Here is a 27,788-nt window from a genome sequence, read left to right on the forward strand (position 1 = left end):
AAAAGGCCTTTGGTGAATCGTGTCTAGGAAAAACACAGGCATACGAGTGGTATAAACGCTTCAAAGGTGGTCGTACAAGCTTGGATCATGATGAGATCTCTGGCCGCTCAACAACATCTGTTACTGAAGAAAACATTGAATCGGCGAAGCAAATCGTGTTGCAAAATCGTTCTGTACCGATTAGAGAGATTGCTGTGTTGTTGGGCATGTCTTATGAATCAGCCGAACACATTTTAACTGATGTTTTGGGTTTGAAACGCGTAGCTTCTCGGCTGGTGCCAAAAAAGCTTAATTTCATTCAAAAACAGCGTCGTGTTGATGTGGCCAAAGAGATGATTTTTGGCCAAAAACTCAACCAATATCATCAACCAAGCACTGACTCTCCAGATATGGCCCCGTGCGACTTTTTCCTCTTCCCCAGACTCGAATTGCCATTGCGGGGAACGCGAATTCGCTGCGTGAACTAAAGGCCATACCTTCGGCGGCCTATAAAACTTGTATGGAAAATTGGATCAAGCGTTGGCATGCATGTATTGCCGCAGGAGGAGAGTACTTTGAAGGCGATAATAAAGAAATTTATTAAAAATGGAAATTTTGCGTTTTTTAATAAAATTCCGGTTCTTTTTTGATCATAAGGCAAAGTTACTTTGCAGTTCTGTACGTTTCGATATAATATGAACGCAAAACTAAGCGTTAATTGAAAGATACAGTTATATTGATTGAAAAACCAATGTAATCCAATTTAATTTTTCATCGATGATGGTTTTCAATCAAACTTTCGATTCAATTGATGTCTATTTCTTATTACTATAGATTTGAATGTCGTGTAATTTTCTTTTTTTTTCTTTCTGTATAGGCCATTCTCAAATTTTAATGAGAGTAAAAAAGCTGTTGGTATTATTGTAAAATAAGAAATCTGTAACAAACGAGTCTCTCTTGTATAAAACTCGAATAAACTAAAAAGACATTCGAAATCGACAGAATAATAAAAATATTTTTGTGATTACTTTAAAATTTAATTTTAAATATTTTTACCCCTAGTCTGAAATACTAAAACTTTTTGGCCATTATTTCTCAATTTTTCCTATATAATAATTTTTTTTTCCTTTTATTATTGACATTTTACACGGTGTTTGCCGTGCATTCGTGTCAGAGAAGGGTGTTTTTGTGTATGTGGTGTTGTGTGTGAGTGTGTTATTGTTTGTTTATGCTACAGCGCAAGTTTTAATCACTTTTACTTTCATTTTCTTCGTTTCGTATCTACCTATTTTCCTCTACTTTTATACATTTTTACTTTCTTCTTCTTCCTTTAATTTTTCTTCTTCATCTTGAGTTTAATTTTAATCTTCTCCGCTTCGTCTCGTTTATATTTCCGTATGCATTTTCACTTTCTTCTTCTTTTTCAACTTGATCATCATCTTCAATTTACTTTTATCATCTCCCCTTCATTTCGTTTACATTTCCGTATACATTTTGACTTTCTTTTTCTTCTTCTCAACTTAATCATCATCTAGACTTCATCTCTGTATTTCTGATTTAATTTTTCCCCTTAGCCTCTTTAATCGAAACTGTTCCAGCCACTTTTGATCTACAATTTGTTGTTTAATTTTGTTTCACGTAGGAAGTTTAGCAACTGGATTGCTTGTTCATCGGTGTTTCCCAGAGCTTCATATAGACTGCTGCCGATGTTGTATTTTCTTCGCTCTCCATCGTACTTCCTACATTCGAGGATAATATGCCGCACCGTCAGCTCTACACCGCAACATTCGCAGTTCGGCGGTTCTTCTTTTTTCAGCAAGAAGGTGTGGGTCAGCCGTGTATGGCCAATCCTCAGCCGTGTAAGTTGACGCTGTTCAGCAGGGCTGCCGCGATCGGTCCACCTAAGCGTGTCGCGTTTGACCTCCCTCAGCTTCACGTCTCTCGCTTCAAACCACTGCCTCTCCCATCGGAGGCGAATCGCCTGCTTTGCTGCCCTTGCAGCATCTTCCGCTGGAATTGGGATATTGGTGACAGGTTGTGTTTTGCCCTCGTTAGCCAATCGGTCTGCCTCCGTGTTTCCGCTGATGCCAGTATGCCCCGGAATCCAGCAGAAACGAACGGATTTGTTTCGCACTATTTGTTCGATCTCTTGTATCCACGGGTGGCGAGAATGTCCTGCTTCTAAGGCCAGGAGACAGCTAGCCGAATCGGTCATGATCACCACTTCGTTGCGAACATTCGGTATAGAGAGTGCCATTTTAATGGCGTATGCCTCTGCTGAGAAGACACTGCATTCTTTCGGAAGACTGTATTTCTGGGCTATCCCGACGTTGTAGAATGCTGCCCCTACCGTGTCTTCACACTTGGATCCGTCAGTATAGATGACGGTCGAATGGCGGAAACGAGTGTCGAGTACTTGCCGAAAGATCGGATGAACTTTCTGAGGTGGATCTCCTGCGCGAACATTTTCCTTCACCTCCCACACAATCGCCGGTATTCGTGCGTTCCATGCACGACTACTCTGCCGTGTGAGTTGGCCGACAACAGGAAGAGGTAAACCGGTTAGTTCTTCCAGCCGGTCTGATGCTCGCTGGATCAGAGGAAGGGTACCGTTATTCCGGTTATGCGAATATATTCGGATGGCTGTTCGCACTGTGGCTTGAGCTGCAAGTAATTCGAAGGGTAGGGTCCCTGCCTCGGCCATGATCGAGACTATTGGACTGGTAACAAAGGCTCCGGAAGCAAACCGGACCATTTTGTTGTAAGCAGGGGCAAGAGTCTGCAAATTCGGCGATCCTCCTCGACTGACAAGTCCTATCCCATACAGCAACTTCGAGGTGACTAAGGCTGATCCAACCTGCAGCAGAGATGTTCGATTGCCACGTGAGTGTTGGGCACCGATCATCCGAAGAATCCGTAACCGAGACTCGCAAGCTTTTTTCGTCAACTTGCAGTGAGGTCTGAAGGTGAGGGTTCGGTCCAAGGTTACACCCAGAATCCTCAGCTGGTTGGTCGTCGGAATGGGAGTCTGATCGATGGTGATGTCTCCTGTAGGTTCATTCCGTATATTCGGGCTGCAGTAAAAAATGAAGGACTTTGTTGCCGACATGGCGAAACCGACGCTTTTCGTCCAGTGATCGGCAGCCTTGACGGCGGCCTGCAGTTTACGGTATAACCCGTCACTTCTGGCGCCTCGCACAGCGAGGAGGATGTCGTCCGCGTATAGGAGTATGTCAACTCCTTTCGGTATCACTTGGAATATCGGCTGCATAGCGACGAGAAACAGGGTCACAGAGAGGACCGAGCCTTGAGGTACTCCGTTTTCCAGCGGATGTTCGCGAGATAAGTGTCTCCCTACGGACACCTGGAATGTTCGCTCGGAGAGGAAGCTCTGTATGATGTTGAGCATTCGACCACGTATTCGCCATTTTTTCAATGTGCGAACTATTCCATGTCGCCAGGTAGTATCGTATGCTTTCGACAGGTCCAGTGAAGCTATCAGACAGTGCTCGTCTGCGGTTGGAAGCGATTTCTCCAGCTCAGCAAAGTACGTATCCGTGCCCCGTCCGGGACGAAACGCGTGTTGGCGTTTGTCGAGCCGACCATTCAACTCTAGCTCAGTAATTAGGCGACGGTTGATGATCCGCTCTAGCAGCTTTGCCATGCAGCTGGTGAGCGAGATTGGCCGAAAGGCAGCAGGCCCGGTATCGTGACAATTAGGTTTTGGGATGGGAACGACGATGGCATTCCGCCAGCTAGCGGGAAAGTCTCCGTTACTCCAGATTTTATTGAGCAGCTCGAGGAGCGTCACTTTCACGGACAGGGGCAGGCGTTGAAGCAGAGGATACCCTATCATGTCGGGTCCTGTAGAGGCACCTCGTCCTTTGTCGAGAGTCCACAGAAATTCGTTCAGGGTGATGTCGGTGTTGTATACATCCTCGGTATTGGGCGAAAAATCTATGGACTCTCGTTCCGCTCTTGCCTTCGCCATCTGGAAAGATGGAGGGTAGCTGGAGGTCGCTGATCTCTCGCTGTAGTGACTGGCCAGTTCTTCCGCTGCTTCTTCGGGATTGTCTATGAAACCATCCGCTCCCTTGACTACTATGGTGCGTTGTTGCGGCTGCCACGCAAACAGTTCACCGTCTGCCATAGTTTTGTCGTCGAGCTGTCCGGAGAGATTGTTGCTACGAAATTCTCCCACGAATGTTCCTTTGCCTCTTTAATCGCCTTTCGTGCTGCTGCTCTAGCTTCCTGAAAACTAGCCAACGCTGCGGGTTGATCTGGATCGAATCTCTGCAGGCGCCGTAAGGCCCGCAAGCACTTTCGTCGCTGTCGGATGGCAGTCTTCGCTTCTGGGCACCACCATGGTACCGCTTTTGGTCCAACTCGGCCGCTGGTGCGTGGTATGGAAGTGTTAGCTGCTGCTATCAACTTCTCCGTGAAGCTGTCAACATTCCACTCGACGTCTGGGCAGATTGTCTCAGCGGTGATTTGTTCATACAGCGACCAGTCGGCGCGGTCATAGAGCCATTTCCGTCGCACGGTTCGCGTGCTAGACCATCCAGGTATGGTCACCGTTATCGGGAAGTGGTCACTGTTGTGGGTGTCCGAAAGAGTTCGCCATGTAAACTTGGGAGCCAGACTCTTAGAGCAGAAGGTAACGTCGATTGCCGAAGTATGACCAGTGGCCGGGTCGATGCGTGTGGGAGAGCCACTGTTGAGAATCACAAGATTCCTGTCTAATGTCGTGTCAGCTATGAATCGGCCAAGCGCGTTCGATGATGATGACCCCCACGCAAGGTGATGTGCGTTGAAGTCACCCAGAAATATAACCGGGCCATCCAGTTTATCGAGGAGCTCGCTCAAAGCGGTTTGATATTGGGCTGAACTAGGCGGAATGTAGATAGACACAACAGTTACCTGCACCGGCGCATAGATACGCGCAGCGACTAGATGGAGGGAGGTGTTGATTTGCTGACGCTCGAACGGTATACTTTCTCGGATAGCAAGGCCTACCCCATGTTACCAGTAATGGGTGCTGTTTGACTCCAACAGTAGCGTGTAGTTCCTGCCAACGAAGTTTGGAGGTATGACCGTTTGATTAACCTTCGTCTCTTGAAGTGCAATGACGTAAGGTTCGAGGTTGGCGATGAGGAGCTTCAGTTCGCTGATGTTTGCCCTTAAGGCCGCGCAGGTTCCATTGGAGTGCGAAGCAGCTGCCGGAGGAGCTGTTCGTACCGGAACTGATGGTGGATCTTCCAGCAGATGAGTCGGCTGGAAAAGAGGGAGATGCCGCAGTAACCGCTGCTGGTAATCGGTTCGTGGAGAGACTTGCCTGTGAGACGCTTTGCCCCACAGTGCCAGCCGCTGTCGAAACCATTACACTAGATTTTCCACTACCGACAACAGCCGGCACCGGGGAAGCGCTTTGTGTAATATACGTCGTGCGGGATCTTGATGGGCCTTCGCCAGGCGAGAGAACTGGAATATTCGTGTTGTCGCCTGAAACAACGGGCGCAGCAGTATCGGTTTGAATCTTGGGAATAGGAATACTGACCTGTGGGACGCTTTGCCCCACAGTGCCAGCCGTTGCCAACATCACCACACGATTACTTCCAGAATTACCGGCAACAGCCGGCACTGGGGAAAGACTTTTTGTAGATTCGCTGGTTTCTCGGCTGTTGGTTTCGATGAGAGGGTTGATTGTTGGTTGCGTAGGGCGGCGGCCAGGGCAAAGAAGGGCAATCCCTTCTCCCTGCCGTCTATCCCAGGATTCCGGTATCGTAGATGTTTCGGTGGTGTGATCGGCTGCAGAGGTGAATTCGTCATCAACGGGTTGGGGTAAGACGTCCCGGGCGACTCCTTCAACCTGCTGCACTTGCGTCGGAGGGTGTACTACACTTTCTCCGCTTCCGAACCGATAAATCTCGTTGTCCGTGTTCGTGCTAGGGTCGTCATGGTGGTCCAAACGTTGTTGAGTGGCGGAATTATCGAAGATACTGACTGGGGGGTGTGGCCGGTATCTCCACTTCATAGCTGACACAGTCCATCATCATGGGATCGGGTGTAGTGACAGCAGTTTTCTTCGGGGGCGGGCTAGGGTCAGGCGATATGACCGATTTGTCGTACTTTCGGGGGCGGCCAGGGCCTCGCTTCGGTTCCTGAACGGCTGGAGAGTGGCTACTTGATCGAGTGACCGGATTCGACCACGTCGGTGCTGGTACTGGTCTTTGGCTGTGATGTTGACTTCCACGGCTTGCGCTGCGCGATCGTTCATCAGAAATCTTCTGTTTCAGCAGTTGGTTGAGATTGTTCACACTGTTAATTTTTTCGTCTTTCTGCTTGATTTCTTCGCGCAGTTTGGCTATGTCCTCGTCCTTTGCCTTCACGGTCGCTTCAAGTTCCCGCAATCTTTTTTTCAAATTCGCTAAATCGCGATGCCGCTTGGGCATAGCTTCCACCTGTCTGTAGCTCAGTACGTTTCCTAGCCTCTGGGAAAGACACGTTATCGCGGACCTTAATTTTAATGACTTCGACCTCCTTCTTGTAAACAGGGCACTGTCGACTGGTAGGACGGTGATCACCCTTACAATTTCTGCATTGGGAAGCCTCGTTGCACTCCTCTTCTCCGTGATAATCGCCAGAGCAGTTAAAACAGCGTTGTGGCCCAGGGCAACGGACACGGGTGTGGCCGTAGCTGAAGCAGTTATAGCACAACATAGGATTCGGGAAATATGGCCGGGTGGGAATACGCAGCAAACCGATCTTGAGGTACTCCGGGTACGTGGTTTTGGAGAACGTTAGGATCAGCGCGGGTGTATTAACTCTCTTTTCACCTTCTTTCCTGGTGATTCGCTGCACACGGACAACGCTTTCCTTCAGCATTTCAGTCAAAATGTCTTTTTCGTCCATTTCGATAATGTCGTAGCAGGAAATGACACATCAACTTACGTTCAGGTGTGGATGAGGGGCTACTTCAACTTCAGTTCCATCGAACAGCTTGGTTAGTGTTAGCAGCTTGGCAACCTGGGCAGGGTTGCGAATCTTCAGAAGGTATTTCTTTCCCTGATCCTCGGATTTAGCGCTTTCGATTGGTCCACCGACAAAGTTTTCCACCGATTTCCCGATGATGAAGGGATTTTTCGGAAGTGAAACACCATCCTTTCCCGTCAGCTGAAGGAATGTCAACTCACCGAATTTATTCGTCGGGTCCATGTAGGTCGGTAATCTAGGCCCGACTGACCCTCCCGGGTCGTCCGCCATGTTTTAGGTGGTAACGGTCACCCGTTACCTACCCCAAATAGCCTATTAGTGGCTGAAAAACCGATATCCTACCTTTTCACTGTAGGTGTTCAAAAAAATTTGCACCGCACTGTGTTAACACACTTACGGGACACACTGTAGTGTTCCCTGGATACGAATCGAGCACCTTTGAAATTTTCCGAAATTTCACTTTTCCAAAACTTTTTAGCACTTATTATTATCCGACGAAATCTTTGTTTGGGCCCACCGCGACCCACGCCACCGGAGTGGTGAATGAAAACAAACAGCCAGCTAGCCGACTATTGTTATTGTTTCTTTCGGGAGCACGTTGAGAGAAAACAAATTCACTGTTTTAAGCCGTTTTTTCACCGATTTGCACCGGACTTTCACTGTTGGCGTCTTCTTTGTCACCTCACTCGCTGATATGTGTACTTATGTACCGCGGCGATCGCGAATTACTCGGAAAACACCAGGTAAAGTTCAGAGCGCGCGCGCTATGACAAGCAAGCATTGACGGCGTGCCAAAACTGTATATAATAATAATAATAATAATAATAATAATAATAATAATAATAATAATAATAATAATAATAATAATAATAATAATATTAATAATAATAATAATAATAATAATAATAATAATAATAATAATAATAATAATAATAATAATAATAATAATAATAATAATAATAATAATAATAATATTATTAATAATAATAATAATAATAATAATTATAATAATAATAATAATAATAATTATAATAATTATAATAATAATAATAATAATAATAATAAAAATAATAAATAACAAATTGTGTTCTCATTTTCGGAAATAGACGAACCTAACGACGTCAAAAAAAAATAACGAACAGAGTTTTTCATTACATTTTCTCTGGACATAAAGAACCATTAAAAAAAATTCTGGAAATAGTTTGAGTTTTGACTACCTTGACATTTATGGCGGTTTTTATACTCGAAGTGAAACCCTTCGTAATCGACCATAAAATGAAGCTAGTAAAAGTTCAGGAGGTTGTATGTACAGACTCGTTAAATGTTATATTTTGTGTTAAGACCTACTTTTTAGCTATTTCATTATTTGCTTACGTAATAACCGTGATATCAACAATGATCTGACAACCTTTTAGCTTCTATGTAGTAAAACAATTAGAGAAAGTTATAAAAAAATATAACGAAATCAAATCTGAAGATGAAATCGTCACACTCTCACTTGATGAAATATTGTCAAGTGCATCCTGATTAGTATAGTACAGAAAGACGTAAAGCAAAGCCTTGGTATTACATTCCTGTGGTGGAATTGGACCTTCTATTTCAACAGACTTCGCAGCCGATTCAGAGTGTACAGAACCATTGCATGGCTGGTGCTACGATTCTACCGACACTACGAATCCTTCCAAGTCGGGGCTCGAACATACGACAGCTGGTTTGTAAGGCCAGTGCCTTATGCATTGAACCGCCAACCTGGGACGACGTAGTCCTACGTGAAAAACGATGCGATTTGTAACGAAGTATCACAAAATCTGACAAATGTAGCTAAATTTTGTCTTTGGCATGAAATTTTGCGTTATCTCTAAAGTTCGAGTTGAAAAAATTGAACAAAATCAATAATTAGCAAAAATTTGTTGTCCATTATTTCTTTATCTGGATCCACAGTGTCCTAATATTCGTTGGCACAATATATTGACGAAAAAAAAGGATAAACATAATACAAAAATCGAAAAATACATCAAAATTTGGCTTAAAACTGTTTTAATTTGTAGGTTATGCTAGTTACTGACCAAACGAACCGATTTCAGCTATACCGGTTCCTAGTTCCCGGTTCCGAAAGTACCGGAAATAGCAGTCAAAAACTCAAAAATGGAGTTGTCTTCATTTTCTCAGGGATGGCTGAGTAGAATTTAGCAAACTTAAACTCAAATGACTGCTATTGACTTTTGTTCGGATCCGAATTCCGGTTCCGGAAAAACAGGGTGAAGTGTGTTTGAAATGTGAGTTCGTCATATAGAGCGAGAATGAAAAAACGAAGAATTCGCATTAACTTATCTCAAAACTGTTTATAAATTTAAAAAGGTTAGACTAGCGTATGCCCAAACAAAATGTTTTTGTTCTTACTCAAAATTCAATGTGCAACAAAAACCACTGAAATGACGACTAAAACTCACCTGATAAAGACGACTACACTGACGACTGTTTCTAAATATGATCAACAAAAAATAAACACGATCAATTCAAAACCCAAAAAAAATATACCTTTAATTTAATTCTGCCAGTCAGAGTCCAAACCAACGCCGTTCCACCTTGGTTACACCATTCGTCCAAAATGGCCGAACCAGCCGGGTGCCGGGGAGCAGTCTGCAAGCCTACCTAATGTTATTTCATGTTGACCACTTCGTATGTCGCGAGTCGATTCGGCTGTTTTTTTTTGGTTCATTTTTCTTGCGTTACCAAATTTTCGGCCTGCGTTTACACGGCCATCCTATCGAGCCTGTCGCTGTGTTTGTGGCTTTGTGCTCAGGTATGTTGCAGGCCGTTTATTCGCCAATGCTTTTTTTTTTTCTGTAGAGAAGAGGGGGTTTCTTTTCCTCAATCAAAGTGATTTCAGTTAAGATGGGTCAGTTCGCCGTCTAATGGCTGAGCGATTTGAGACTATTTTTGGATTAATGTTTTTTTTTCTTCGCGTTTTGCACCGGAGCTTGCCCTGAAGCGGATAGGAATAGTTTGGCCGGTTTTCTGCGGTTAGCCTTCCTGCGCAGCCATATTATGTACAGGAGAAATGTGCTGAGTGTTGAGTACTTTTGACTGGTCATGGTTTGCGAGAGGTACCAATTCGGGGTAGGCACAACCAATCCGAATCTGCTGGAAAGATAAATTATTGCTGGTCACTGACCGCGTGTTTTTTGTTTGTTGTTTTTGCGATGGTAAGCAGACTGGAAGGGTAAGAGGATATTTGTTGTTTTAATTTCTCAAGTACACACACGTGTGATTATGCATAAGTCAAGTGGAACGTTGAACCACCGTTTGCTTTCGAGTTTTTATACTCTTGAAATGACCATCCAAGGTTTACTCGGTTCTGTCGAAATGATTGTCGAAGTAATTGGGTTAATATGTGAGATATCAAACCAATCTCTACCTACATCTTGAGAAAAATTATCCTGACACAATACGAAAACACGATCAGTTTCAATAAACTTTAAATTGAAGTTAAAATTTGGGTATAAATTAGCACTGATTTTGAACTAAGGTGCGCTTAACTGGGAGCCAAGCCCACAAATTTCGCTTATCTGGGAAAATCGCAGCACAACTCAGGAATCAATCTAATCGAACAGAACCTCCGTACATGTTTAGACTTTGCACGGCCGCTGTGTGGTCCAATACTCAGTCTCGTTACTGAGTATTGGACATTATCGTCAGAAAAATCTTCACACATAATCACCAATCTAATTTGATATATCAGCTTTCTAATCATCGTATTGAACTCACTTTGCTAAAATTGAAATTCCACGTTTTAGGATTTCGGATTTATTTCAAAGCTATAAGGATTTCAAAAATATATTCAATTTTGTCGTGTTGAGTTTCAAACAACTTTGGAAATTGAGTCAATTTTAACAAATATTTGTGTAAAACATTAGTTTATGACTTCATAATGAAAAACAAACATAAGATTTTAATGACAAATTTTTCAGACCCGCACTTTCTGAGTAATCAAGTTTTGCAATGTAAAACGGCAATAAATTATTAAACAAAAAATTCAACAAAGCTTGAATGTAATCACCTAATTATTTTGATGTTGATAATTTATGGTTTTTTGGCATTAAAAATCGCTTTGGAACATAAAATTGCCCACAAAATATTTTCTACAAAATAGCCAACCAAGAGTCAAAAAATAGAATGTCATTCAAAAATTTTTTTCAGAATGATTTCAAAGGGGAGCGGGTCATTTCGCCGAAAGTCGTTTAGCCGAATCCCATTTAGCCGAAAGTCGTTTCGGCGAAAGGGATATTTCGCCGAAAGGGTAATTTTGAATACATAACATAATTTATTAGGAAACTGCAAATTCTAGTTATTCATCAAAATTATCTATTTGTTTATATGTATCCTGAATAATTGATGTGACGCAGCCACATAACCGAAGCCAAAATGGCGGCGGCCTCTTGCATACAAACCTGTAACCTCGTCCTCGTTTTCCCGGTCTACTAAGAACTAGGTTTCTTTGCATCAGTTAGGTTCGAACGAGCGGTAGCGAGGTCGGATAGCATACGAACAAAACGATGTGGCGAAGCCGCATTAGATATTTTTTCATCTACACTCAGTTACCGAAAAATACCGCAAACAATTGCCTGGTAGATATACTAATAAAATCAACAAGTTTTTTTGGGAATTTCATTCTGAGGATCATAAATAAACCTACAAAAATTATTCAAGTCTCTGGATCATTTCAGGAGTACGATTGTAGGTCAACAATCACGATATTAAGACTAATGAAGAACTCGCCGAAATAACCCTTTCGGCGAAATGGCTTTCAGCGAAATGACTTCTTCGGCGAAATGACCCTGATCCGTTCCAAAGTTATAAACCTGTTTGGTTTTACGCCAAAGTTTTGGAAGCCCAATGTAGTTTTAAAAACACAAAAAAAACTTTTGGAGTTTAAGAAATCACATGATCGCAGGGACTACAAAATCCTTCTGATCGGCTCGAAATTCCCTACTTTCCCCTAAAAATTTTAAATATTGTAAAAATAGCAATAATAACAATAATAACATTTATGAACAAAATAGTCAAAAACTGCAACAAGGAGTAAAATAACAATAATGGAAATGATGGCAATAATAACAATAATAACAATAGCAGCAATAATAACAATAGTAGTAATAATAGAAATAATAGACATATTAGATATAATAAAAGTAATCGAAAAAATAGATACAATAGAAATAATAGCAATAATAGCAATAATAGCAATAATAGCAATAATAGCAATAATAGCAATAATAGCAATAATAGCAATAATAGCAATAATAGCAATAATAGCAATAATAGCAATAATAGCAATAATAGCAATAATAGCAATAATAGCAATAATAGCAATAATAGCAATAATAGCAATAATAGCAATAATAGCAATAATAGCAATAATAGCAATAATAGCAATAATAGCAATAATAGCAATAATAGCAATAATAGCAATAATAGCAATAATAGCAATAATAGCAATAATAGCAATAATAGCAATAATAGCAATAATAGCAATAATAGCAATAATAGCAATAATAGCAATAATAGCAATAATAGCAATAATAGCAATAATAGCAATAATAGCAATAATAGCAATAATAGCAATAATAGCAATAATAGCAATAATAGCAATAATAGCAATAATAGCAATAATAGCAATAATAGCAATAATAGCAATAATAGCAATAATAGCAATAATAGAAATAATAGCAATAATAGCAATAATAGCAATAATAGCAGTAATAGCAGTAATAGCAATAATAGCAATAATAGCAATAATAGCAATAATAGCAATAATAGCAATAATAGCAATAATAGCAATAATAGCAATAATAGCAAATAATAGCAATAATAGCAATAATAGCAATAATAGCAATAATAGCAGTAATAGCAATAATATAAAAAATAACAAGTAATAGTAGAAATAGCAAAAATAGTAAAAATAGCAAAAATAGTAAAAATAGTAAAAAATAGTAAAAATAGTAGAAATAGTAAAAATAATAAAAATAGCATAAATGTAAAAAATATAATTAGCAGAAATAATAAAAATAGCAACAAACACCAAAAAAATTGCAGAAAATGTATAAATAGCAATAAAAGCAAAATGTACAGAAAATGTTAAGATAGCAAAAATATTTAAAAAAATCAAAAATAGTAATAATTGCAGAAATAGCAAAAAAACAAGAGTAACAAAACAGATTTAAAAATAGCACAAATAACTAAAATAGCAAAAAATTGCAACATATCAAAAACTGCGAAAATAGCAAAGTATAGCAAAAATAAAATAATAGCAATCATTGCAATAATAGCAAAACATAGAGAAATTAGAAAAGAAATTGCAATAATAGCCAAAACAGCAAACATTTGAAAAATAACTAAAATTTGCAAAAATAGCAACAAGAGGAAAATCGAAAAATTAACCAAAAAAGGAAAATAAAAATTATATTTAAAAAAACGCTAAAATAACAAAAAAAAAGCAAATATTGCAAAAAAATACAAAAAGTTCTTTTTCCCACTAAACGTTGAATTCCATCATTGCATTGATAAATGTTCATTAGAAATATATCTTATACCAACCTCTTGTTCATTGATTGATTGAGTTCATTACTAACTTTTTCAAACATTTCGTTCTAGACTTATCAGAGCGTGAGCGGTTCAAATTGATCTGCTAGTTTAACTTAGTAGTTCACCTACTACCGGTAGGCAGATGTAATATTAAATGGAGCTTGAAGTTTGAAATTCTTAGTTCTTCTCGTCTTTTAACTCCGGATCCGGAAATGGAATTCAAATTAATTTATTCAGTGATTCCATTTAAATCTATGTGAAAATAGGATCAGTCATATATCAACTGAAAAAAATCAGCTGAGATCAAGTCTCACAAATCAAAGTGAAATCCACTGCGGAAGCTCGTTCGATTTTTTGGTGGGTGTCATCATTTCTTGGAAACCAATCATTGGAAAGCAAAAAGCTAAACAGTTTCATATTCTGTATCGAATTGGCTATGGTCGGAATTAGAATGAAAAATTTCCACCGAGAAAAAACAATAATATTTGTCAATATTTTTTTTAACTATTGATGAATATTTTTGATTGTAGTTCCGACCATACAGAGATATCGAACGAGTAAAATGCCATTTGGTTCATGTTGATACGTGCAAAAGTTTTAGAATACGAGTGGCACCCCGTTGAAGAAACGTGGTTTCGAGAAAACCCGAACAACGTTTTTATTCGTGACTAATTCTGCTTGGAAATCGTTCTCTCTTTTTTTCTACAAACTTCTCGGTTCCGTGTGCCTTCGGGACTAACTTTGTATCATTTTCAAGAGTTTTTAAAAAATATGTTATTTTTATTTTGAGTAAAAATACACAAATTTTCATTGCTTCGCCCCTTAGGTCAAAAATGAGTAGATGCTAGTTAAAACAAGTTTAAACTTGTTTTTACTTGTTTTTTTTTAAATGAAATTGAGTGGTGTGTCACTAAATTTTGAATTATAATTATTAATGAGGGTGAACCAATAGTTAATTTATTTCGAAAGCAAACAGTACAGCTCAAACCGGAGACAATGCCTGCCTCCAGTGTAGCCTAAAATCAAATCGATATCAAATGACGAAAATAAGAGTAACCGGAAAAAAAATTATTATCACTGCACGCGCAGTGTTCCCTTCGTCGGGTACGAACGATACGCCATGGTTATGCCATTTCACGCCACACAGCCTACCGAGACTTAACTTGACGAGGTCGGTAATCTTGCATTCTGTTCCCATCCGTTGGTACCTGCCTGCCACCTACCGACAACCGTCCAAAAATCGCCCGCCAACTCTGCTTCCGCCGAGCCCAACCAAACCCAAATGAAGGAGCGACAACAAAAAAAAGCAACTACGCAGCATATTGAGGAACAGCTCTGCTTGGTCTGACACATAGCCTGCCTACCAACCCAATGCGGCTTGTTACAGTTTGCTCGACCGACCGATGCGATCGTAGTAGGCATGCTGCCGTGCGAAGGGACAATGGGTGAGTGAGCAAACGTTCTGTCGAACTACACGACTCCTCAGTCCGGCAACGTTAGCATCGAGCGGGGGCAGCAAACAAACGGTCGAAATATGTAGTCACCGGAGTGCCAGAGGGGGAACGATGCCTCGTTCAGCAACCAACAGTCGGTGTAGTTGGTAGCGGTAAGGCGATGGGTGGTGGGTGGCAATGATGAATGCAAACAACCCAGCCAGTCGTAGCCGAAAGGAGAATGAGAAATTTCGTTCGCACGTGGAGGTACGGCACAACATTTCGACCGGCAGCGTTGTTTTCGTGTTCTTCGTTTCCCTTTTCGTTCGTTTGGCAGCGAAGTTGTTTTTTATTTGGTTTCGATTTTCCACTACACCTACAGTAGGTCGACCGACCAACACATTGAAAACCGTGGTCGTGCTTGGCGCAGTATGGGTGAGACGGTCGTTTCGGGCGATCGGCGAAACTTCGGCTGTTGTATTCGGTTCGTCTGGTCGGGCCGAAAAAAGACCGAAAGGGACAAATCGTTCGGCTTCGGATTCGGGATGATGCTGCACAGCAATTCCAGATGTATGCTGCGCTTTTGAAGCACGATTGATCCAGTTTTCGATGCACTTGGAACTATGAACTTGATAATCAAACGAAATAATAATCAAATTTCGCGTGATTGATGAATTATTACACACTAAAATTCGTTCGGTAATTGTTAGCATCGTTTGACGAGTTTCGAACAGCTGTACTACCGAATATTTTTAATCTGTTGATATATCAACACAAATAAATATTCGTTGACAGCAATAGATTAAGGTGCTGCTGTGATGAAACGTTATTTCAACTGAAAAAAATCAGCTGAGATCAGTAATTCAATTTAAGTGTGTAATCTTGTGAGACATTCGTTAATGATAATCTTTTTTCAAAAATTTCAAAATAAATTTTAGTCATTTTGGTTTTGGTACCTCGTGGGTACCGATTTGTGCAGAAGTGCACATGACTGTTTTGATTATTTTACGTTTCGCATTCAGCTCATCAGTGCATTAGCAGATTATGTTGACTGCTAATGCCACCTCGCGGATCAACATAATCCGCTAAGCAGACGTAAAGTCATTGCTATTTACAACGCACTTATTTACACCGAAGTGCTATGTCTATCCTGACGTCCCAGGCGAAAACGAATTTACGACTTTATGGCCGCAAACATATTTTAGTCATTTTGGTTTTGGTACCTCGTGGGTACCGATTTGTGCAGAAGTGCACATGACTGTTTTGATTATTTTACGTTTCGCATTCAGCTCATCAGTGCATTAGCAGATTATGTTGACTGCTAATGCCACCTCGCGGATCAACATAATCCGCTAAGCAGACGTAAAGTCATTGCTATTTACAACGCACTTATTTACACCGAAGTGCTATGTCTATCCTGACATCCCAGGCGAAAACGAATTTACGACTTTATGGCCGCAAACATATTTTAGTCATTTTGGTTTTGGTACCTCGTGGGTAACGATTTGTGCAGAAGTGCACATGACTGTTTTGATTATTTTACGTTTCGCATTCAGCTCATCAGTGCATTAGCAGATTATGTTGACTGCTAATGCCACCTCAAAATAAAGTTTCTTTCAGCAAAAATGCAATGATAATAAAATGATTTCTGTAATTATTGAACTATTAACTAAATGTTCTGTTGAGATGGATTAAAAAAAAAAGAAATACGACGTAATTTTATATTCAATATTAAAGTATCTGAATTTATAGAGAAATGTCCCTGAATGTATAGGCAAGTATTTAAAACAGCCTAAATTTAGCATGGAATTCAAAGCAAATTTTCAGAGTTGCCTCGAATAAGTCGAAACAAAAAAATCATAATTTGCAAATTTGTTCAGGAGAATCGAAAGTTGTTCAATATCGTAAACTCTCCAATAAGAAGCAATAGATTCGAACTTGACCGTTTTTATTTCACGAAACCAAGGAAGACAAGTAATCACTAATTTACAATCCGAAAATTCAATATAATTCAATTTCATATGCTATTTTTAATAACGTGTAAACAAAAAGCCAGACCGATGAAAATACAAAAAAAAACTTAAACAGGAATTCGCTTACCCTGGACACAAGAAAAAATAAATATTTAAAAAAAACTATCAAACAGTCTTACCCGACGAACGACAGAGTGAGAAAAGTAAGTGGGCGGAATACTCAGAGCGGGATTTGAGAAATGAGTCCAACCAGCAGACAAAGATACAATATAAGATATCATCCGGGGTGTACGTGTATAGCGCTATTTAATCGGGTTGCTTTCTGGAATGTGTTCTCCCATTGACCAGAATGGCTTCGTTGGTAGAGCATTCTCACGGTAAAAAGAAGGTTATAGTTTCGAGATCTGTCTCTGAGCAATACTTGAACCCAATTTTTTTTTTGCTGGTTCATTAATCTATCTTTTCCTTCGGTCTGTTTCTGGTTGGTAATGGTGGAGAATCAAACACAGTAATATCGTGATAATTTTCAGTGTCATAACACAAACCTAGAGTAAAATCGTACAAACAGGGTGATTTTTTTTGTCGTATTTTTTAATTTAACACAAATTTTGAATGAAAAGTGGTAAAATGAAAAATTCGCGAGATCAGTTTACAAATTTGACCATTGTTAAGAAGGGTCAAAGCAAAAAATCCTTGCAATTTTTGAAATCATCTATCTCAGAAACGGTTTATCCTATTGATTTGGTGTCTTCGGCAATGTTTTAGGTTTAAAGGCTTGTGAAAGAAATATACTTTCTCGCAAAAATCGGTTGTATGCTTCGATTTCGAAAATGAAACGTAAAAATCAATTATCTTAAAAAAGGTAGACTTTCTTTACGTTTCACCTTCGGCTCATCAATGCTTTAAACCGGTTCAAATTGAATGCGAAATGTGAAGAAAGTCGAATTTAAATATGTGTTTTTTGTACAATCCAAAAAAAAAACACATCAATGCTCAAAAAAGATATTGTTTTTCAGTTGATTTGACGTGAATTCGCTGTGTCTATACTCAGTTTTTTGTAATGACTGAGTGGAAAGAAGAGATTGCGAAACAAAATGAATGAGAATTAACAGAAATGATATTTTTTTGAAAAAGAAACGACACACCAGAAGCAGGACTAAAAACTATTTAGATTAATTGAGATAGTTAACTTAAAATCGACTGGAAATCTTGACTATCTTAAAATGGACACAAAAGTTATTGCCTATATTTAGGCGAATGTATTGATTTTTTTTTATTTCACGTGATGTTTTTAAGGATAGACAATCCATCAGAAAAAGACGGGAGGGTTATGTCAGAAATATAACTGGATGACGTGAATACGAATAAAACGTACAAAAGTAAGTAGGTAAAATATGCAATTGCCACTTTCAATAAGAACATATTACAGTTATTTGTTTGGAATTTGTTTACTGGATCGAAAAAGAACCGGATTAGATAAAATCTCAAGGTTCGGTAGCTGGATTTTTTTGTTTTGTTTTGTCTCGATAATAGAGGTTTTAACCTTAAGGTCATTCGCCTCTCGGGTCAGAAACACTGTATGACCCTCTGCGCGGGGATTGGGATTCGAACTCAGATGAATTGCGTGAAAGGCATCACGCTATTCTCGTTCCCCAAGCTGGATTCTGGACACGGATTCTAAAACCAAATTCTGGAACCAGAACCAACCGAAATGATGTGCTTTTGAAGCTAGATCGAATGAAACGTAAATTTCTATTTATTCAGTAGGAAACGCGGAAATGACATGTTCAAGGATTGTTTTAGTCTTGTTAGGACGTAAAGACGTCTTGAGCTAGTTTTAAATTTGATCAGTACCTAACGGGGAAAACAGATTGGACAAATGACATGCGAATGCAGTTATGTAATGAAAACCGCGAAAATGTTGCCACAGAAACGGGACTCGAACCCATTAGCTAGCTCCTAACCGGGGAAATCGTTTTGCCAATTAAACTACGATAGCCGCGTGATGTGCGTGTGTGTTGTTTCTTGTTGGATGTGTTTCCATAGAAGTAGGACTATAAATAAATGCTGTGGTGGCCAAGTACAGCGAAGCATGTGTTTTCAATTGGCAAAACAATTTCCTTGGTTAGTAGTTAGCTACGGGTTCGAGTCCCGTCTATGCGGTAAAATTTTCACGATTTTCATTGCATAATTGCATTCACATGTTATTTTTTCAAACTGATTTCCCCGTTAGATACTGATCAAATTTAATTCCTAAATTTATGTTTATTTGTTTAGAGTTTTGTCTTTCTCATATACAAAGGTTATGCAAACACTGTGAAAACCGACTTTTGAACCGAGGCCCGGAGGGCCGAGTGTCATATACCATTCGACTCAGTTCGTCGAGTACGCAAAATGTCTGTGTGTGTATGTGTGTGTGTATGTGCGTATGTGTGTATGTAACGTTTTTTTGCACTAACTTTTCTCGGAGATGGCTGAACCGATTTTCACAAACTTAGATTCAAATGAAAGGTCTTGTACAAAATTCCTGAATATTATTTGGATCCGACTTCCGGTTCCGGAATTATGGGGTAAAATGTGCAAAAAATTGTGAAAATAAGTGCACTAACTTTTCTCAGAGATGGCTGAACCGACTTTCACAAACTTAGATTCAAATGAAAGGTCTTAAGGTCCCATAAAAAATTCCTGAATATTATTTGAATCCGACTTCCGTTTCGGGAGTTATGGGGTAAAATGTGCAAAAAAAAGAAAATATGTGTTCTAACTTTTCTCATAGATGGCGCGACCGATTTTCACAACTTAGGTTCAAATGAAAGGTCCTAAGGTCCCATACGTAATTCCTAAATTTCATCAGGATCCGACCTCCGGATCCGGAAATATAGGGTAAAGTGTGTTAAATAATTTATACCATCACTGAAAATAGCGAAAAACCGTAAAAAGTTTTCTAAATCGACCTCAAATCTTTTCCAATTGATAGTTTTTATCAGTAGACGGTCAAACAAATCTATTTCGGTTATTCTTTTAAGAATCGAAGAAAAATAATTTTGAAGAATACCACAGTATTATATATGATAGTATGATTGATATGAGAAAGGCATCATTACACCACTAGGTGGATTAAAACAGGTTTATTGTTTGGTACCGCATGGATACCGGTTTTTTGCTAAGTGCACATAAAGCTTGCTTCAGATAGAATTGGAACAAAGACAACTGCCTGTATCTCAGTGATTTATTATTGAATTCAAGATCTTTTTTATACCAATGTAGCGTTTTCTTTATACTTTTAAGAAAAAATACGGATAAAATTATTCGTCACGGTTTCGAAGGAATTTTCGAATTTTTCCTGTAACACGGCTCATTAGGCGGCGCACACCTTCTTCGTCCATCGGTTTAGCTATCTTATTCAACCAGGTCGTCATCTGATTGATGTCTTTGACAACATTTCCCTTTGTCTTGAGTCTCCTCTCTATGATTGCCCAGTATTTCTCAATAAGGCGGAACTGGGGGCAGTTAGGTGGGCTAAGGTATTTCGGAACGAACTGGACCCCTTTTTCTGCATACCATTCTTGAACGACTTTGCTGTAAATCACGGTCCGACAGATTAGGATTCCTCTTAATCTTCTTCAAAATTTTACCACGCAGTTTCCGGTCGACAGTTCCCCTCTGACGATTGGCTTGAGACTTCCGAATCGTCGTCAATGTTTCCTTATACCGTTTGATAACGCTCCATACGGTATTTCTTTGCAATTTCAGCTGTTTAGCTAGCCTAGATGCAGACCACAATGGATTTTCCAAATAACTGTGCACCTTTTTTTCCATTCTTTCGGCTCCCATGTTGATTGTTTACAATGTACAGTTCATTTGCGGAATGTCAAAAATCATACGTGAAGCTGACAAAATTCCCGACACGTGGGCGCCAAGAGCTACCAAAGCCACCAGGAGCGCCACAATATGAGCAAAAGTTTGTTCCAATTCTAAATGAAGCAAGCTTTAACTATTTTCATTTTTTAAGCAGTTTATGTTGAACCGTAAGGTGGTGTCAGCAGTTCAACATGAAGTGCTTACGCACTGATGAAGTGAAGGCGAAACGTAAAAAGTGAAGAAAGCAATTTGATTTGTTTTCTATGTTGCGTCTTTGACTCATCATCATGCGTTAGTAGTTTATAATGAACTGCTAAAACTTAGCATAAATTTAGGGGGTAATAATCTATCTCTCAAATTACTACAATTTGACCGATCAGTTTAGACATTGCTTTCGGTGTAAATAAGTTATTTGCCAAATGCATTAACTTTATGTCTGCTCAGCGGATTATGCTGATCCCCGAGATGACAACATAATTAACTATTACACTGGTGAACCGAAGACACATTCTTTAGTGCTAAAGTAAGCGAATTTACACTCCTGTTCGAAAGCAGAACACAAAAAAAATTGAATTTTACAGATGACTTAATCCCTCATACGATGTAGTTCGTAAAGATCTAATTAGTCAACTGACGGAAAATTTCATTTGTAATGACTTTGTTCTTCAGATATGGAAAAGTGTGCTTTTATTCAAGAAAGTCTCAGCCGGATACAAAAACAAACAAAAAATATTGTTGGTAACACTCGCGTTTGCAGTGGTGTCGTTCTCTCATCGTCGAGGGGGCACACTTCGGTAGTACCGAACATCCTCCCCCCGTTGAGCTCACTCAACAGGTGGTAGTGGCAATAACTCCGGATGATTGTCCTCAATCGGCAAAACAGAAATTTTGCTGATTGAGCGACGATAAGTGGAACCATCAGCAAATACATCAACGGATCGCACCAACCTGTCTTCACCTGGATACACCGCTGTAATCCGTCCAAGTTTCCAATGAAGCGAAGGCAACATTCTGTCATGGAGGAGTACGACCATACCGACCCGTATGTTTGACATAGTACGTAAATTTTTCTTCCGAGGTTGCAGTGTATTAAGGTAATCTCGTTTCCAGGACCGCCAAAACTGTTCACGCATGAGCTGCAAATGCTGCCATCGACTCAATCTAGTTGCATTCAAATCTTCTAATGACGGTTCAGCCAAAGCAGTGAGAGGACGGCCGATTAAATAGTGTGCTGGGGTAATAACTAACGGATCAGAAGGATCGTTGGACACAGAGAACAAGGGACGTGAATTTAGTACAGCTTCAATTTCCGTTAGTACGGTCGAAAACTCCTCGAAATTCAATTTAACATTTCCCACGATACGTTTTAGGTGCGTCTTAGCGGACTTCACTGCCGCTTCCCAGAGTCCTCCAAATTCAGGGGCGTCAGGTGGTATGAAATGCCACTCAATTTCTCGAACGTTACAGAAATTTTCAATTCCCTGGAGAGTTTGTTGGTGGTGAAGCTGTTTGTACAGTTCATGCAATTCGTGCTGGCCTCCCTTGAAATTGGTGGCATTGTCGGAATGAAGCTGCTGAATACATCCTCTACGACTAACAAATCTCCTTAATGATGCCAGAAAAGCGTCAGTACTTAGGTCGGATACTGCTTCTAGATGGATAGCCTTTGTGGCCATACAAACAAAAACGGCTATATAAGCCTTAACCAGTGCGGGTCGTCAAGTTCCTTGTTTGACCCAAAAGGGTCCTGCATAATCAACACCAGTTATTGCAAAGGGTGGAGATGGGACAACTCTGACTGATGGAAGGTTACCCATCAGTTGCGTTGTGTCAGATGGTCGGCATCGAAAACATCTTATGCATTGTCTGGTAATCTGTCTAACAGTAGATCGGGGTTTCAATAACCAATATCGTTGTCGTAAAGCGCTTATTAATCCACTTTGGCCGATGTGAAGCATTTGGATGTGCATTTCTCGAATCATCTCTCGCACCAGTGGATCCTTGTTTGGTAATATAATGACGGCTGTCAAATGGCAAATGTGAGCGATCAAGCCGGCCTCCTACTCGAAGCAGACCATCGTGTAAAATTGGACGAAGATTTCCAATCGTTCTACAAGTCTTCTTGCAAAGTACACGTTGAATTTCGTCTCCCAGGTGAATCAACTGAATAACTTTGAATATTGATTTCTTCGAGCGTCGCAGCTCAGAAACAGTAAGAGTGCGACTATGTACACGATCAACTGATTTCTTCCGACAATTTTCGAAAAAACGCAAAACATATCCAATGATTCTTTGAACCTTACAGAAGCTACTAGATCGAGAGAAGATTGGGAGTGGCTCAAATTTACTCGTTGATGCGGCCAGAACTAGTTTCGTTTCAGGTAAATTCTCATCCGGTACGATTGGTGCTGGTAAAATCTTATAATTTGCATTAGCAAGAAATTCAGGACCGTTTCACCAGAGTTTATTTATTTCCAACATCTCTGGTATCTGGCCGCGGGACACTATATCCGCAGGATTCTTATCGGAACAGATGTACTGCCAAATACATCCATCGGTTTCATTTCGTATTACAGCTACACGATTGCGAACAAATAATTCGAGTTCATTAAGTGGTTTCCTGATCCAGGCTAACACAATCGTACTGTCACACCATAACACAACCCCTTTTATTGACATTTTCAGTTCAGCATTTACCTTTTTAATTAAGCGTGTCAGAAGTAAGGAACCGCATAACTCCTTTCGTGGAATGGATAAGTCGTGTAGAGGAGCCTTGACTTGCTCGTCAGTAAGAGCATTTTAGCCGTACCGTCGTGAAATATGCTTCGTATGTAAGCACAAGCGCCATACGCTACAGCGGAGGCGTCGCAGAATCCGTGCAACTCATAAGCTATTACATTATTATGAACAACACATCTGGGTACTTGCATCTGATTGAGTATTGACAAAGAACGTTGCAGTTCTAACCATTGTCGGGCATACTCCTCGTCGATCGGTTCATCCCAGTCTGTTTTATGTTTCCACAAGCGTTGTGCTTGTAGTTTGGCAAGAACAATGGCAGGTGAGTATAGCCCAAGAGGGTCATAATATTTGGCTACTTCGGAGTAAATTATTCGCTTGGTAACAACGTCATTTGCAGGTTTTTTGATTTGATTAGCGAGAAGTAACGTATCTGTGATTGGATCCCAAAGCAAACCTAGAACCTTGACGACCTTACTTGCTCCGAATTCATTCAGTGGCTCTTGTGTCTCACAATCTTCCAGTGATAAATGATTCATAAAATCTAATGAGTTTGAGCACTACTTATGAATGGGGAAACAACCACGAGCCAGTAACTGCTTCAATTGTTGTTGAGCTTCGATAGCCTCGGAGACTGTATCAGCGCCCGCTATTATATCGTCCATATATACCTTGTTTTTAATGATTTCTGCTGCAATTGGGTAGGCCTCCTTTTCTTCTTCTGCGAGCTGCATAAGACATCGTGTTGCTTGGTAGGGGGCCGGCGCTGTACCGTAAGTGACCGTGTCAAGTTCAAGTACCCGCAGCGGATGAGATGGTTTTTCTCGCCAGAATATGCGCTGGTAGTGTTGATGTTTAGGCACCATTAGAATTTGCCGGTACATCTTAGCAATATCTGCCGTAAATGCGATCTTAAAAGTTCGGAAGCGGAGCATAATTGAGTACAGATCACTTTGTACAACAGGTCCAATGAGAAGTACATCATTTAAAGCCAAATTGGAAGGGGATGCTTTAGCGCTAGCATCGAACACAACGCGGCATTTCGTGCTTGAGTTGAAAGGTCGCAAAACGGCATGATGCGGCATGTAAAAATTCTGTTGGTTGGATGGATCATCTGCTTCAATAACCTGATGACAATGACCAAGTAGTTCATACTCTCTTATAAATTCAATATACTGTGTTTGGAGCTCAGGATTGCGCAACAATCTTTTTTCTAACATCAGGAACCTCTTTAGTGCTACATCTCGACAATCATCTAACATGGTAAGGGACTCTTTGAATGGCTGTTGAACCACGAACCTGCCTATCGTATTACGTTTATATGTGGAAAGGAAGTGAGATTTGCAGGCAATTTCATCTACGGATAATTTGGGAATGTAGGGCAATTCCTCGATTTTCCAAAACTGTTGCATCATTGTTTCGACTTCTTCGATGGAAACTACGTTGGAATACTGAGGTTGTATATGAGTGGCGTGTGGTTCTTTGAAGACACCAGCAACGATCCATCCTAGGTATGTTTTTCTCAACTGCGGCAGATTATCAGCTAAAGCCATGCTTTTCGCCTTCATAATGTCGAAAAATAGCTCTCCTCCAATTAGCATATCCATCTTATCAGGTGTGTGGAATGCCGGATCGGCCAGGACAACTCCATCAGGAATACACCAATCACTAACGTTGATCTTGGTGTTCGGGATTTTTCCAGTCACTTTGGGTGTGACCAGGCACTCTAAGGAACAGGAGAATTTCGATACCCTGGATCGAAACTTTACCAGGACTTTATCACGGGCGTGGCTTCGCAACTCATTTATGCCAGTTATGGGAATGTTGACGCGATGCTTCTTGAGACCTAACCTATTGGTCATTTGTTCTGTAATAAAGTTGACTTGGGAGCCGCTATCGAGAAGAACGCGACATGAATGAAGTTGGCCAGTCGTGTCAAAAGCTTCTACTACAGCGGTAAGCAGCAGAACTGTCCTTGTGTTGCTAGTAAAGTAACTTGAACAGGATGTGAACACTTGGTTGTTTACTGGATCAGGAATCTTCGTTTCATCGGAGGGCACCGGCTGCAACATGGATGCATTGGTTATCACTGATGACTCAGGTTGGAATTCTCGTTCAGACACTACGGCTACATCTTCATGCAACAAAGTGTGATGGCGGGCTTCACACTTGCGACATGATTTCGGAGAAGAACACGTTCTGGTGATATGACCTTTTCGTAGGCAATTGTAACAAAGTCCAGCAGATCGTACCTTCTCTCTCTTTTGTGTGGTAGATAAATTTAAAAATATTGAGCACTGAAAGTTTCGATGGGATTCACCGCAAAAATCGCAAATTGTTTCAAATGTCGTTGAATTAGCTGCGGCTGCATGGCTTTTCTGAATTACTCTCGGAATCAAAGTGGTTAGCTTGGGCTTGCTCATCGATGGGGCTTGCAGCTGGAACGCAATATCACAATTTTCCAGAATTTGGGCTCGGGACATTAGAAAGTTAATAGTTGGTTCGTATTTTGGAAGTTCGCCTTTTCTTTGTGTTGACTCCCAGGCTTTTCGTGTTGACTTATCAAGGGAATTTGCAATCAAGAACACGATCATGTGTTCAGACACTCCAGAAATTTCCTGCTTAAGATAACGTAAGCTCTCTACATGGCGGGTAACATCGTTCACCAATGATCGCAACTCTTTATGTGATTCAGATGTCATTACCTTGAGCGATAATAAACTTTGGAAGTGGTTTTCAACGATTACACGTATATTTTCGAATCGCTCGTTGAGAATGGACCAAGCATGCTGATAGTTTCCATCACTTAACACCTTCGCATCAAGGACTCCGGCAGCTTCCCCGACTAGAGCCTTCTCGAGATGATATAGTTTCATAGCATCTGTATCTCCTGAGTTTGCCATTATATCCAAAAATATGGCCTTGAACTTTGGCCAAGCAGCGTAGCTGCCATCAAATGTTGGAATAGGAGCTTTTAAGGGTTGTTGTTGGATGATAAGTTGGGGACTTGTATTAGTTGCCGTAGTTGATCGGTCCTTCGCCACCAATAATAATTCCTCCACATTAGTTGATACGAGATCAAAGAGATCCTCGAATTCTTGATATACTTGCGCCTGTCGATCGATGGCCGTATCTGAAATGAGCGCCATTACTTTGCTGTGAAAACTATTGTATTCCTGATAAGCAGCAGATAATTTGTGCTGCATAACCGTTAATAGTGCTACAGATGGTTGTCCTTGATTAAGCATGGTCCGCTGGATGCTGAAAATTCGTTGTTTCACTTGTTCTCGCTGACGAAAAATAACTGTTAATTCCTTCGGCTCTGCAACAGCTTGTGGCTCTGTATCTGAGAACCCTCTAAAAGATTCGTCATCTTCGGATTGACTGCTATCTGCATCATCTTCAATATTATTTTTTCACCTACACCGTCTCTTGGCACCAATGAATGTTCTACTGACATTTTACAGTAACGTGATAGTTCAACTTTACGGGAATAAAACAAATACGCGTCACATTTTTGTACATCCGAATGAACAATACCGAACACGTTCGAACTTGTACGCGGGAATACTTTTCGTGGAGCAATCAAAATCCGGTTCGATTTAGACCAATTTTATGTTCTTCAGATATGGAAAAGTGTGCTTTTATTCAAGAAAGTCTCAGCCGGATACAAAAACAAAAAAAAAATATTGTTGGTAACACTCGCGTTTGTAGTGGTGTCGTTCTCTCATCGTCGAGGGGGCACACTTCGGTAGTACCGAACAGACTTAATGTTAGATAAGCATGAATTTTACTGGTTTCGGCTGTAACTTGCATTCTGCTAGCAGGTGCGACTGTATGCATTTAAATGCACATTTTACCAACCAAGCAGATGTGTGCTTCTGTGACTGTGACTTCAGTCGATTAACAGACGTACTTTGCGATCCAATGATTCTCGGTTCAAGTCGGCGGCGGTCGCACTCAGCCTTCATTTTTTTATTGCAATTAATTACATGTCATGGAATTTAGGACACAATATGAACATTCAATATTGTGTCTTAAATTCCATGACATGTAATTAATTGAAATGAAAAAAAAAAAAATACTGATAACAACCGCCGCAACTTGAACCGACAATCATTAGATCACGTGATTAAATTGCGTAAACTGCCATGGTTCGTTTATGTGCATCTAATAAGATGTACAACCACAAGGTTTTTTTTTCGAAGTGTGAAGATATGTTTGA

At 40.3% G+C, this 27,788-nt stretch overlaps 3 protein-coding genes across 3 annotated transcripts in view; 1 reads left to right on the forward strand and 2 right to left on the reverse strand.

Moving 5' to 3' along the window:
• LOC131430569 (Krueppel homolog 1) overlaps nt 1-27,788 on the forward strand; it is an 86,827-nt gene that overhangs the window by 17,516 nt on the left and 41,523 nt on the right. The window lies entirely within an intron of this gene.
• On the reverse strand, nt 1,589-6,891 carry LOC131429269 (uncharacterized). The gene is made up of 7 exons (XM_058593320.1): nt 6,741-6,891; nt 6,570-6,676; nt 5,980-6,470; nt 5,315-5,924; nt 5,006-5,253; nt 4,195-4,867; nt 1,589-4,144 (listed from the first exon to the last, which is right to left on the reverse strand). Exons 1-7 carry the CDS (start codon nt 6,889-6,891, stop codon nt 1,589-1,591), a joined length of 4,836 nt encoding a protein of 1,611 aa, XP_058449303.1.
• On the reverse strand, nt 24,124-26,811 carry LOC131429270 (uncharacterized). The gene has a single exon (XM_058593321.1). It carries the CDS (start codon nt 26,809-26,811, stop codon nt 24,124-24,126), a length of 2,688 nt encoding a protein of 895 aa, XP_058449304.1.

The sequence above is a fragment of the Malaya genurostris genome, chromosome 2 (assembly GCF_030247185.1).
Source record: "Malaya genurostris strain Urasoe2022 chromosome 2, Malgen_1.1, whole genome shotgun sequence".
Classification (NCBI taxonomy): domain Eukaryota; kingdom Metazoa; phylum Arthropoda; class Insecta; order Diptera; family Culicidae; genus Malaya; species Malaya genurostris.

Coding starts and splice junctions, on each gene's coding strand:
- LOC131429269 (XM_058593320.1), bottom strand. CDS start 6,891: ATGGACGAAAAAGACATTTTGACTGAAATGCTGAAGGAAAGCGTTGTC. Junction 5,925..5,979: donor CCGGCCACACCCCCCAGTCA/GTATCTTCGATA, acceptor TGACGACCCTAG/CACGAACACGGACAACGAGA. Junction 4,145..4,194: donor CACGAAAGGCGATTAAAGAG/GCAAAGGAACAT, acceptor CTCTCCGGACAG/CTCGACGACAAAACTATGGC.
- LOC131429270 (XM_058593321.1), bottom strand. CDS start 26,811: ATGCTTAATCAAGGACAACCATCTGTAGCACTATTAACGGTTATGCAG.